The 14,489-nt window shown below is 45.4% G+C and overlaps 1 protein-coding gene across 1 annotated transcript; it reads left to right on the plus strand.

Annotated features, from left to right (window-relative positions):
- Positions 1-1,517: 1,517 nt before the first annotated feature.
- On the plus strand, positions 1,518-13,351 carry LOC129857654 (potassium voltage-gated channel subfamily V member 1-like). The gene is made up of 3 exons (XM_055926114.1): positions 1,518-2,025; positions 7,147-8,170; positions 12,214-13,351. The coding sequence occupies exons 2-3, from the start codon at positions 7,183-7,185 to the stop codon at positions 12,744-12,746; spliced, it is 1,521 nt and encodes a 506-aa protein (XP_055782089.1). The 5' UTR covers positions 1,518-2,025; positions 7,147-7,182; the 3' UTR covers positions 12,747-13,351.
- Positions 13,352-14,489: the final 1,138 nt, after the last annotated feature.

Here is a 14,489-nt window from a genome sequence, read left to right on the forward strand (position 1 = left end):
CACAAAGAAATTCCACCCCACACCATGACTGACCCATCGCCAAACCGGTCATGCTGGAGGATGTTGCAGGCAGCAGAACGTTCTCCGCGGCGTCTCCAGACTCTGTCACGTCTGTCACATGTGCTCATGTGCTCAGTGTGAACCTGCTTTCATCTGTGAAGAGCACAGGGCGCCAGTGGCGAATTTGCCAATCTTGGTGTTCTCTGGCAAATGCCAAACGTCCTGCAAGGTGTTGGGCTGTAAGCACAACCCCCACCTGTGGACGTCGGGCCCTCATACCACCCTCATGGAGTCTGTTTCTGACCGTTTGAGCAGACACATGCACATTTGTGGCCTGCTGGAGGTCATTTTGCAGGGCTCTGGCAGTGCTCCTCCTAATCCTCCTTGCACAAAGGCGGAGGTAGCGGTCCTGCACCAGCATATGGTCTCACAAGACCCCTTGTGAGACCATATGCTGGTGCGGTTGGCCCTGGGTTCTTTCTAATGCAGGACAATGATAGACCTCATGTGGCTGGAGTGTGTCAGCAGTTCCTGCAAGAGGAAGGCATTAATGCTATGGACTGGCCCGCCTGTTCCCCAGACCTGAATCCAATTGAGCACATCTGGGACAACATGTCTCGCTCCATCCACCAACGCCACGTTGCACCACAGACTGTCCAGGAGTTGGCGGATGCTTTAGTCCAGGTCTGGGAGGAGATCCCTCAGGAGACTATCCTCCACCTCATCAGGAGCATGCCCAGGCGTTGTAGGGAGGTCATACAGGCACGTGGAGGCCACACACATTACTGAGCCTCATTTTGACTTGTTTTAAGGACATTACATCAAAGTTGGATCAGCCTGTAGTGTGGTTTTCCACTTTCATTTACTGGAACAATTTTGTTTTTGTAGCCTTGATGTGCCATCCTGGATGAGCTGCACTACCTGAGCCACTTGTGTGGGTTGTAGACTCCGTCTCATGCTACCACTAGAGTGAAAGCACCGCCAGCATTCAAAAGTGACCAAAACATCAGCCAGGAATCATAGGAACTGAGAAGTGGTCTGTGGTCACCACCTGTAGAACCACTCCTTTATTGGGGGTGTCTTGCTAATTGCCTATAATTTCCACCTTTTGTCTATTCCATTTGCACAACAGCATGTGAAAGTTATTGTCAATCAGTGTTGCTTCCTAAGTGGACAGTTTGATTTCACAGAAGTGTGATTGACTTGGAGTTACATTGTGTTGTTTAAGTGTTCCCTTTATTTTTTTGAGCAGTGTATATTTTATATTATATCACATTTTATATATTGTATATGTGATATTCTTCAAAGTAGACACCCTTTGCCCTGCACACTCTTGGAACCTTTTTTACTGGAACAATTTTGTTAAATTGTCTAAAATGCCATTTCTCTGGAAATATCCATCTGCATAACGTAATATCATTAATGATGAGCCCGCGTTCAAACTCATTTGAAATATTTATTTTCATGGTTTCTAATATGAATAGGCTATATTGGATTTTTAAAGAACCATCATAAGACATTTGCATGCGCTATATTCAGAAAAACAGTTCGCTCCTAACGCCACTCCTTGCGTTGCTACTCAACATTTTGAAAAAGCACCGCGAGCCAAAAGGGTTTGAACAATCCGGAATCATTGGGACCTCCATACCATAACATTAACCCCTACCATTAACCATAACCCTTACCTAACCCTAACCTTAAACCATTTTTTATTTCAACTTTAAAGGGATAGGGACGTCCAAAGATCCACGATAGCAAGGACAGAGCCAAGATGGTCTAGTGCGCGGTGCGCATCTGAGGTCATAGAGCTGTCTGAAACGCACGGAGTTTTGTCATGTTTTCTTCGAGTAACTGGCGCTCTTTTTCACTTCTGCTCGCAAGAAGATAAGAATCATGACCAACACTAGTGTCAAAACACATAACTGACTGTTTTACGCAGAGTATAAAAAAGAACTTGGCTAATGGAGAGGATGGAAAACTCAACCATCCCTTTTATCAAGATGAAAACTCTCGATATATAGCCAGGTAAGACCAATCTTTTCCCCCTTAAGTTGTTAAATTGGCTAAATGATATTAGTCGGGCTAGTTTCGTGACTACTACTGTAGTTTGGTGGTCCACTTGATACAGTACAGCCTAATCTTTCAGAGATGGTTCATTCCAGTAACCTAATTTCTCTGACAACAAATAACTATTTAATGCAAAACGTATTAATACTTTATTTCAATGTAATAAATAATTGACAGCAACTTGTATATTGCATATGTATTCATGATTTATATAATAACCAGAATATCTACAGCTATTTTTCATTCGAAACACATGTGGTGCTCTGTTATTACATAATCCAAACTGCTCACCCACTAGGCTTACAAAATGTAGGTAGTTATTTTATTTGCAAGTGAAATGAAAAACATGAGTACATTTCGTTTTCATTATGATGTTGAGCCAGTAATATAATGTTGTTGTGGGTATTATGTAATATGATGCCATTTTACAATGTTATTGTCTAGACACCCCCATTTATCCTGCCTTTTCTGTCATGTATTTTTTTTTAACTAGGCAAGTCAGTTAATACGAACAAATTCTTATTTACAATGACGGCCTACACCGGCCAAACTCAGACGACGCTGGGCCAACTGTGCGCCGCCCTATGGCACCAATCACGGCCAGTTGTGATACAGTCTGCTCATGTATGCTCATCAAATATCTTCTGCAATGACCACATTCGTTAATGTGATTGTCTGCATGAAAATCCAATTTACTCATGATTCTGGCGTCTTATTTGATTTGCTCATTATATGTGTATTTGTTCACACAGCCATTTAGAGACCGTAGAAACATGTAGAGTTAACATAATCAGAATATCTCCATACTCAGTAACTTGTTTGGTAGGATCATATACGTTTTTGATTTAAATTGCAATTTACATTTTGCCCTGTAACGTCTGCTTCCACCTCACACCCTCAAACACGTAGATCCCCTGAACGCAGCTCACATTCCAGCCCACTTTCCAGCTCACACTCTCAAACACCTAGATCCCCTGAACGCAGCTCACTCTCCACATCCCAATCACCTGAATTCTAATCAACTGTATGTCATTATCACACACTATTTAGTTCAGTTCAGTTCAGTTCTTTGCACCCCATCACTGTGAGGTATTGTTTGTTTTGTGACACACGTCTTTCGGAGCGCTGGTTTTCCCGCGATTTACTCCTCCCGTGTATGATAGTTTTTGCCTGCCTCACTAACGACGCCTTTTGCCTATTCCCTGCCTGTACCTTAGCCTATCGGATTTCCTGTTATCAACCTATTGCCTGATCTCCCGGACTACGTTACTAGCCTTTTCCCTGCCTGTACTGTTGCCTTGTTGGACACCCTGTGTATGACCTTCTGCCTGCTCCTGGAACTAGCTACCTGCCTCCTCCTGTGGTCCTTTACAATAAACACCTGCTGCGCCCTGGGCTTGAAACCAGTTCTCTGTCCCCTCGTGTTCATTACATGCCCCTTTTGGATTTGTTACAATATCAATGTCACGATCGCGTTGACATGAACGAGAGGACCAAGGCGCAACATGATTTGAATACATCTTCTTTTTTAATAACAACGACGAAGATGAACACTACACACTTATACAACACTAACGAAAACTTCAAACGTAAGTGCACACACAAACTACTTACGTCGAACTATACATATACACAAACAATGACCCACAAACAGCTAAAGCCTATGGCAGCCTTAAATATGGCTCCCAATTAGAGACAACCGAAATCAGCTGTCTCTAATTGAGAACCCATTCCGGCCACCATAGACTTTCCTAGAACTACACCCAACATAGACACAGCTAGACACATACACTCAACACAAAACCATAAACTACAACAAACACCCCCTCTACCATATAATACCCCAAAATACACACATACCCCATGTCACACCCTGACCTAACTAAAATAATAAATAAAACAAATAATACTAAGGCCAGGGCGTGACATAACCCCCCCCTTAAGGTGCGAACTCCGGACGCACCAGCACATAGTCTAGGGGAGGGTCTGGGTGGGCTTCCTTCCACGGCGGCGGCTCCGGCACTGGTCGTGGTCCCCACCCCACCATAGTCATAAGGGGCAGCACCGGGATAAGGGGGTGCACCAGGATAAGGGGCAGCACCGGGATAAGGGGCAGCACCAGGATAAGGGGCAGCACCAGGATAAGGGGCAGCACCAGGATAAGGGGCAGATCCTGGCTGGATGGCTCATGGCTGGCTGACAGATCTGGCTGCTCATGGCTAGCTGACGGATCTGGACGCTCATGGCTGGCTGGCGGCTCTGGCAGATCCTGTCTGGTTGGCGGCTCTGGCAGATCCTGTCTGGTTGGCGGCTCTGGCAGATCCTGTCTGGTTGGCGGCTCTGGCAGATCCTGTCTGGTTGGCGGCTCTGGCAGATCCTGTCTGGTTGGCGGCTCTGGCAGATCCTGTCTGGTTGGCGGCTCTGGCAGATCCTGTCTGGTTGGCGGCTCTGGCAGATCCTGACTGACTAATGGCTCTAGCGGCTCCTGACTGACTAATGGCTCTGACGGCTCGGGACAGACGGGCGGCTCTAATGGCTCTGGGGAGACGGATGGCTCAGACGGCGCTGGGGAGACGGATGGCTCAGACGGCGCTGGGGAGACGGATGGCTCAGACGGCGCTGGGGAGACGGATGGCTCAGACGGCGCTGGGGAGACGGATGGCTCAGACGGCGCTGGAGAGACGGATGGCTCAGACGGCGCTGGAGAGACGGATGGCTCTGGCCGGATGAGGCGCACTGTAGGCCTGGTGCGTGGTGCCGGAACTGGAGGCACCGGGCTAAAGGCACGCACTTTCAGGCTAGTGCGGGGAGAAGGAACAGGGCATACTGGACCCTGGGAACGCACATTAGGCCTAGTGCGTGGGGCCGGAACTGGTGGTACCGGACTGGGGACACGCATCTCAGGGCTAGTGTGGGGAGCAGCAACAGGATGCACAGGACTCTGGAGACGCACAGGAGGCTTAGTGCGTGGTGCCGGAATTGGTGGTACCGGGCTGGAGACACGCACCATAGGACGAGTGCGTGGAGGAGGAACAGGGCTCTGGAGACACACTGGAAGCCTGTTACGTGGTGTAGGCACTGGTGGAACTGAACTGGGGCGGGAAGGTGGCGCCGGAAATACCGGACCGTGCAGGCGTACTGGTTCCCTTGAACACCGAGCCTGCCCAACCTTACCTGGTTGAATGCTCCCCGTCGCCCGACCAGTGCGGGAAGGTGGAATAACCCGCACCGGGCTATGTAGGCGAACCGGGGACACCATGCGTAAGGCTGGTGCCATGTATACCGGCCGAAGAGACGCACTGGAGACCAGACGCGTTGAGCCGGTATCATGGCACCTGGCTCAATGCCCAATCTAGCCCTACCAGTGCGGGAAGGTGGAATAACCCGCACTGGGCTATGAACACGTACAGGAGACACCGTGCGCTCTACTGCGTAACACTGTGTCTGCCCGTACTCCCGCTCTCCACGGTTAGCCTGGGAAGTGGGCGCAGGTCTCCTACCTGCCCTCGGCCCACTACCTCTTAGCCTCCCCCCAGGAAATGTTTTGGGCTGACTCACAGGCTTCCTACCGCGTCGTCGTGCTGCCTCCATTCGCCGGTATCCCTCCTCACACTGCGCCAGAGAATCCCAGGCTGGCTCCGGCACTCGCCCTGGGTCATCGCCCACCTGTCGATCTCCTCCCATGTAGTGTAGTCCAGATTACGCTCCCATTTCCATTCCTCTTTGTGCTGCTCCTGTTGCCGCTGGTCATGTTGCTTGATCCGGTATTGGTGGGTCATTCTGTCACGATCGCGTTGACATGAACGAGAGGACCAAGGCGCAACATGATTTGAATACATCTTCTTTTTTAATAACAACGACGAAGATGAACACTACACACTTATACAACACTAACGAAAACAACAAACGATCGTAAAAACTTCAAACGTAAGTGCACACACAAACTACTTACGTCGAACTATACATATACACAAACAATGACCCACAAACAGCTAAAGCCTATGGCAGCCTTAAATATGGCTCCCAATTAGAGACAACCGAAATCAGCTGTCTCTAATTGAGAACCCATTCCGGCCACCATAGACTTTCCTAGAACTACACCCAACATAGACACAGCTAGACACATACACTCAACACAAAACCATAAACTACAACAAACACCCCCTCTACCATATAATACCCCAAAATACACACATACCCCATGTCACACCCTGACCTAACTAAAATAATAAATAAAACAAATAATACTAAGGCCAGGGCGTGACAATCAATTTGTATAGCATAGGTATTATCTTCCTCCTCTCACTTAAAATGGAGGAAAATCATCATCATCCTTCACCATCATCATCCTTCACCACTTTTACACACAGAGCATGTTTTCACTATATGGTAGTTCCTTTCAGTCATGACAGGTGAGCACATTCTACAGTGTCTGTGTTCTTGCCGACAGATCAACTGCTCTGATATCCATTTCTCAGGATTTATCTTTTAAATATGTGTGACTTAATTACCACCATGAGGTTGTTAGATAGCAGATAGACTTAACAAAGGGAATTGATGATTACGGGAATAGGAATATTAGTTGTATTAATTAGGTAGGCCAGCTAAAATATTTACATCTCTACAAAGAGCTTTGAATAAGTAGGACATGGCCAGAGGCTCTTTCCCTCTCTCTCGCTCCCCTCTCTTTCTCTCTCGCGCTCTCTCTCCCCCTCTCACTCATCTGATGTCAGACACGATGCTCTTGGTAGGAGCAGCCAATGAAATGTGGATTCCTTCATTCAGGGAGCAGAAGGAGTTTAACTGAGGATTAGGGATAACTAATGGCTGCTTCTAGCCAAGCAGTAAAATGTATTCCCTTGCCACATGGCTAATAGGCTACACAGGGGATGGAACAAGCAGGGACAGAGTAGAGAATTCCTCTTGGAATTATTATGAAGATTCTGACTTACACGTTAACTGTTCTCTAGGTGGTCTTAATCGCCTTTGGTGCCAGTCACTACTTTGAACCTGAACAACTGTTGACCTCAGTGTTTTACCTTTTCCTTGATACCCAACTGCACTCCTGGTGCCCTTCAGGTTTTCCCCTCCACCCCAGGCAGGCCTGTGCCCGCTATGATGAGCAGCTCATCCAGCCCAGCTGACTTCTACGGGGACAGCACCTCCCTCCTGTCCATGGACTCCAGCGTCTTCTACAGCGAGCCCCCTCTTGTCTGTGGCGACCCACTGGACTTCTTCACCATCAATGTGGGTGGCAGCCGCTACATTCTCTCCCAGGAGCTGCTGGCATCCCACCCAGAAACCCGGCTGGGCAAGCTGGCCCTGTCCACACGGGACTCTGCCCTGGAGCTCTGCGACGACACTGACTTCCTGGAGAATGAGTTCTTCTTCGACCGCAGCTCACAGACCTTCCAGTATGTGATAAACTTCTACCGCACAGGCCACCTGCATGTCAGGGAGGAGCTTTGCGTGCTCTCCTTCTTCCAAGAGATTGAGTACTGGGGCATCGACGAGCTCTGCATCGATCCCTGCTGCCGGGGACGCTACTACCGCCGCAAGGAGCTCAAGGAGAGCCTGGACGTGCGGAACGAGGCTGAGGCTGACGAAAGCCAGGACGAAGACTTCAACGACGCCGCATGCCCAGATCTCCGCCGGCACCTGTGGGACCTGCTGGAGAAGCCAGAGTCTTCACGAGCGGCACGCGCCTTCGGCACGCTGTCAATCATCTTCGTGGCGGTATCCATTGTCAACATTGTGCTCATCTCGCTGGACCTGGGGGATGTGGGTGGGAACGGGATCGGTGATGAGAGTGGGGGCAGTGACGGGGGTACACCTTTCTTCGTGGATGCACTGGAATATGTGTGCGTGGTGTGGTTCACTGGTGAGCTGGTGCTACGCTTCGTCTGTGTACGCGACAAGTGCCGCTTCACCCGTAGCATTCCCAATGTGATCGACCTGCTAGCCATCCTCCCCTTCTATGTGACTCTGGCAGTTGAGAGTCTGCATGGTGGCTCTACAGAGCTGGAGAACATGGGCCGTGTGGTGCAGGTGCTCAGGCTCATGAGGTCCCTGCGCATGCTCAAACTGGGACGCCACTCCACAGGTAATGTAGTCATCTATCTATACATACTATCAAGGTAAGACCCAAGTGCAGACTGTGTGAAGTAACAATGTTTATTGTGACAACAGGGGCAGGCAAACGACAGGTCAAAGCAGGCAGGGGTGGATAATCCAGAGTAGGAGCAAAGGTACAGGACAGCAGGCAGGCTCAGGGTCAGGGTCAGGCAGAGTGGGCAGGTACAGGGTCCGGACAGGCAAGGGTCAAAAACCACGAGGACGAGAAAAAGAGAGGCTGGGAAAAGACAGGAGCTGACAGGACGAACGTTGGTAAGCTTGACAAACTAGACTAACTGGCAACAGACAAACAGAAAACACAGGTATAAGTACACAGGGGATAATGGGGAATATGGGCGACACCTGGAGGGGGTGGAGACAAGCACAAGAACAGGTGAAACCGATCAGGGCATGACACATACAGTATAATCATTTGTAGCAGTCAACTGGAATGCATTTCAATTAAGAAGGTGTGCCTTGCCTTCTTAATGCGTTTGAGACAATCAGTTGTGTTAGGACAAGGTAGGGGTGGTATACAGAAGATAGCCCTATTTGGTAAAAGACCAAGTCGATATTATGGCAAGAACAGCTCAAATAAGCAAATACAGATGACAGTCAATCATTACTTTAAGACATGAAGGTCAGTCAATCTGGAAAACCACCACAGGAAAGGAAGACCCAGAGTTACCTCTGCTGCAGAGGATAAGTTCATTAGAGTTACCAGCCTCAGAAATTGCAGCCCAAATAAATGCTTCAGAGTTCACAGAGAACTAAATAGCAAGAGTGAGAAAGGGAACGATGACAGGCTAGGAGAAGGAGAAAAAAATATGAATTCATATTTCACAAATTTCCTCAGGAGATTGAGAAAAGGGGGCCTGACAGATGAATGTTCCTGAGTCCATTTGTGTATGTCTGTGTAAATGTGCGTCCGTGCGCGTGAATGGCTTGGATGTTGCTGATTTTGGCGAGGGATGAGAACCCTGGTTTGGGATGTAGGCTGTGAGTCCATGCATAATGAAGGGAGATGATGTTACCACACCAAAAGAGAAGATAAGAGGGGAGGCAGTAGATCAGAGACTGTGACAGATACAGAGCCAGCACGTCACATCTTGTCCTTTCAATGAAGAGGAAAGAAAAAAGAAAAGGTGATGAGAGGTCGACTTTGTCTTTGATCTAGGATGCACTGACACACTAGGCCATCATTACAATTTTATAGAATTATGGGGTATATTACAAATCTTTGTTGGCATCCATGACTGCAATTGTGACATATTCCCTCTGGTATGCTACTTCAACAAACTGGTAAGTATGGCGTCAGGAAAAGAAAGAGAGAGAAATAGATTTCTCACTCTGGGTGATGGCCATTAATAAAACAGATGCTTTTAGGGGAAACGTGTGGATTTATAGGGCATGTTCTCCACTTTGTCTACATGCTGGGACATCTTGATATCCCTGAGGAGTCTATGACATTTGCTCAGTTTAAGTCCCATGATCTGACTAAAGTTACTTGAAAATATAAAGGTAGGAGTGTTCTTGTCATGTGTGTGACAATATGTCTGTGACAATATGTCTGTGACAATATCCTGAACAAAGGTGCATCCCGATAACTGTATCATTTTATACTTATCTCCTATTTTAATATAATATCATTCTTTCCTCTGCTCCTGAAGATCTCTGGACACAGCACTCAGGGTGTCTTTCTAATCTGATTAGATAAGGGAAAAAAGATCATACAAAAGCAATATGAAAACAGATACATGAAGCTCAGAGAGACCGTAAAGCTGGCGTTGTCCTTGAGAGTGTGTTATTATTATGAACCCTCCCTGTTTGTGCTATTGGAAGCACCCATATAATCTAATAAAGGACCCAGCGAGCACATAACGTTCTGAGAGCCATATGTTTCTTAGAGCTTGGTGAGAGCGTGGTTGTCCTATGGTTATTTTGCATACAACCTTCCCACATACTTCTTGGAATGGTGCAGGATAGTTGCTTGACTTTAACATTCTCAGCACATTTAAGGAACTTGACAAAAAAAACACGTTATTTTCTTACTTCAACAAAACGTGTCCTAAATGTTCAAACATGGTTACATTTCATTTCAATTTTGGTAATGTTCTAAGAATGTTCTCCAACTTGTTTGAAATTGGGAATGTTCTCAAATAGTTCAGAGAATGTTAAGAAACAACCTTCTTTTGTGTGAATTTCAGAACTTCAGCATAACGTTTCCTTCAGGATTTCTCATGGTTCTATTTAAAGTCATATTCTTACATTGTTTTCCGAGAACGTTAAGATACAACGTCCTTCTGTGTGAATTTCAGTAGTACAGCATAATGTTTCCTATAGGTTTCCTCATGATTCTATTTGGTCATGTTCTCAAATTTGTTCTGAGAACGTTATGAAAACTTTCCATAAAACCACAATAAAACTTTAGTAATGTTCAGAGAACATTTTAGGAATGCGAATGAAAAATATATACATTCTGTTCTCAGCATCAACACAACTCACTATTATCCATCTTGTTAAGTGTTCCTTTAAAATGTTTGAATAGACTAAAATGAACAGCTTTGTATGAGTAAAAAAAATGGCATGCTAGCTCCCTCCTAGTGGCACAATGGACTAATTCCATGGATAGAGAACAGATGAGCATAGGTATGAATCTCACTGACGCTGTGCCATAATACATTTTTTATTTGTTTGCATGATTAATGCCTAAGCAAAAAAAATTACATGTGTCCTATCTGTGCTTGGAGTTCAACATAGTTAATCCAAACTAAGCTAGCAGTGTTATTAAGGCTAATTGAAATATGTTCTCAGAACATGATTTAATTATCTTCAAATAACCTATAATTAATAAAAACCAGTGAACCATAGTAAAACGTTCTCAGAACCTACCTAAAAATGTACCCAGAACAGGCTAAATGTTCACTTCTGTTCTCAGAACGTTTTAAAAAAATGTTACGTTTTACCGCTCAGGAAACTTATGGCTTCGTTTCCAGAACCAATGGAAAACCAAAAACGTGCTTTCCCAGAACTTCCAAAGAACATAATGTGCTAGCTAGGTCTCATTTTGATCCCATATAGTTTCACAATAGTGTTTCAGTTGATCAACACCAATTGTTATTGGTCACATACACATGGTTAGCAGATGTTAATGCAAGTGTAGAGAAATGCTTGTGCTTCTAGTTCTGACAGTGGAGAAATATCTAACAAGTAATCTAACAAATTCACAACAACTACCTTATACACACAAATGTAAAGGGATGAATAGAGTATGCACATATAAATATATGGATGAGCGATGGTGTGCGGCATAGATGTAGTAGATGGTATAGAATACAGTATATACATGAGATGAGTAATGTAGGATATGTAAACATTATTAAAGTGGCATCATTTAAAGTGACTAGTGATACCTTTTATTAAGTCTATTTATTCATGTGCCAGAGATTTGATAAAAAGAACATAAAGTAAACTTGGTAAACTTCACCCAATATTTATTTTCTACTTGAGAAGTTTGGAGAGCTTTACAAGCAATTTCAGCGTGTGAATAGTCCTACCACCTGCTCAGTTGTGTATTAAGAGTTTTGCACTTGTTTTAACTGCCAGCTTGCTGTTAAATTTTCCCCACTAAATTCTCAGTCATGAGTTTCGCACATCAACACTTGTTGTTGTTTACATTAGCTGTTTGTGGAATACAGTGTATAAGTTGGATAGATGCACTACAGTACCTTCATGTTAGGCAAGTGAAAAGGTATTTAGACTGATTTAAGAGTTAATTATTCAGGTAAATTATTATACACTTGAAAGTGTGCCCCTGCCACACTAAGATTTGCATACCATCAAAGAGTGTACACTTTCAGCATGGTGTCCAACAGATGGCATCATGCTAACGCATCAGTGCAGACAGCCGTCAGACTATCTAACGTTAGACAATGCACTTTCAGGTGTACGACCTGAATAAGTAATCTGTCATTTAATCTCTTTACAAGATGTATAATTGACCCCAGCCCTCTGTATCTCTGTGTCCCCCAGGCCTCAAGTCCCTGGGCCTGACCATCACCCAGTGCTACGAGGAGGTGGGTCTCCTGCTCCTCTTCCTCTCCGTGGGCATCTCCATCTTTGCCATGGTGGAGTTTGCCCTGGAGCATGACATCCCCGGTACCACCTTCAGCAGCGTGCCGTGTGCCTGGTGGTGGGCCACCACCTCCATGACCACGGTGGGCTACGGAGACATCCGCCCCGACACCACCCTGGGCAAGGTACTGGCCTTTCTCTGCATTTTGTCTGGAATCCTGATCTTGGCACTGCCCATCGCTATCATCAACGAACGCTTCTCTGCCTGCTACTTCACTCTCAAGATGAAGGAGGCGGCGCTGCGGCACGGGGAGGCGCTCAAGAGGTTGGCGCGGGGTTCACTGGGTGACTCGGAGGTGGGTGAGGCAGCAAGGGGAGGAGGGGTGAACCTGAGGGATGTTTACGCTAGGAGTGTGACGGAGATGCTGAAGCTGCAGGGGAGGGAGAGGGCCAGCACACGGAGTAGTGGAGGGGGTGAGCTCTGGTGGTAGTGTGGAGACGGACCACAAGGGCAGCTGTTTAGAAAAAGCTATGGAAAAGTTAAGTCAATTGGGTTAAAGATGGAATCTGCAGTTGGGGGAAACAACACTACTGGCTGCTCCACCACTGTTTTTTTTCTTGCTGAGCTGAGGAGCGTCACAAAGCATGGTAAAAAATGTAATCGGTTCATACTATGCTCTTTTATAGCTCGTGCAATGATGTCAGAGGGGGAAAAACATTGCAAGCGGACGTGGTTGTTTCACCATTAAGGATTCCAGCTTTAGGAATACCGTCAGAATATGACAACAGTGTGTACAATGTATAGGACATATCTAAAGGATGATGGGGGACAATTACTTATATGTCACCTGAAAGATTAGCCACAACTTTCATGGCTAACCTTTTTCAGTGTTGTGTTCTCTGACACAACTGTTGCATGTTCTGTCTCCTCTGTATGTGTCACATAGACAAGATGTACAGTATAGACTGAGTGATGTTGCATTGTGTTTGATATTTCAAAACTTCTCTCCGCTGAAAGATGTAGTATGTTGTGATGTATAGAACAGTATAACATGATTTCATTGGAGAGCAATAAACAGATTTGACTTCTTCTTCACCCCGGTCTCTTTTTCCTGCGGGGTCACAGTAAAATACCATAAGAGCGCTGGGAGGAGGAGTCTCCGAGTCAAGTCTGTATGCAGAGCACACACAAATATCCTGAATTGGTTAAAGTCATTCCACAGGGTAGGTTTGACAGAGCAAATGAAATGTGACCATACTTTATCAATCAAAAAACATCAATGATGCTATTTAGGCCTGTATAGCATTTGGGAAGTCATCAAACGCTATTGTTTAAACTAAATATAGACAAATATAGGCTGAGGGTTTCAAGCTGTGGTTGATTTCAAATGGAATTTTGATAATAATATAATAACAATATATGTTGGATTCAGGTCTGTGGAGATCTTCACAATTGCTGTAATAATCTGTTCAGAATCTCAAACAGCTCCGACCACTTACACCATGTAATAATCTCAATTGCAATCCAGGTCATTTGGTTGTGTTAGTATATGAAGTACAGTGATAACATGTTAAGTTGTTGTATAAATTAATAAACAAACTATCTACCCTTGTATTCTCATTTGGACTTTGTTGTGCATTTAAATGGTTGAAAGCACAGTGATAGCACATTTTGGTGACAACTAAACCAAAAATCTGACATTTGATTTTCCATTGGAATTTGGTTGTGCTTTTAGAAGGAGTGAAAGCCATGTAAGGGAATCATTGTGATACCACATTAGGAATTCAACAAACCTTTTGTTGTATTTCTGAGTGGGTGAAAATAGCTGTAATCTCATTGATCAACGTATCAACCAAATATTACGCAATTAAGTGGTGTGCCCAGTGGGAAGAGACTGTTCCATCTCCATAACACAATCCAACCTGCCCTCAGAGTAGAATGTTTTCTCTATGTAGCACTAAAATACAATATTTTTCTCACATTTCTCCCCTGCAGTCACCTATAAATACGGTAAATGATATACTGTACATACATACGGATTATACTGGAAAATATTTCCAGACCATGGGATTTTTAGCCTACTCCAAACCTCACCTTCAGCCTTTTCCGAAACTGAAGAGCTTTTCCCGAACATTCTCAAGAAAGTATTGTTTTTACTCCTGACAGTCACAGATTTCCTTACATGGCTTTTGGGCCACAGGGCCAGCCCCTTATCTCTTGGACATGTAGGAGT

This window comes from Salvelinus fontinalis, chromosome 6 (assembly GCF_029448725.1).
Source record: "Salvelinus fontinalis isolate EN_2023a chromosome 6, ASM2944872v1, whole genome shotgun sequence".
Lineage (NCBI taxonomy): Eukaryota > Metazoa > Chordata > Actinopteri > Salmoniformes > Salmonidae > Salvelinus > Salvelinus fontinalis.

Bases quoted from the DNA above. Each gene is read 5' to 3' on its own strand.
- LOC129857654 (XM_055926114.1), top strand. From the start codon at position 7,183: ATGATGAGCAGCTCATCCAGCCCAGCTGACTTCTACGGGGACAGCACC. The intron at 8,171-12,213 runs GTAATGTAGTCA...TGTGTCCCCCAG, and splicing joins ACTGGGACGCCACTCCACAG to GCCTCAAGTCCCTGGGCCTG.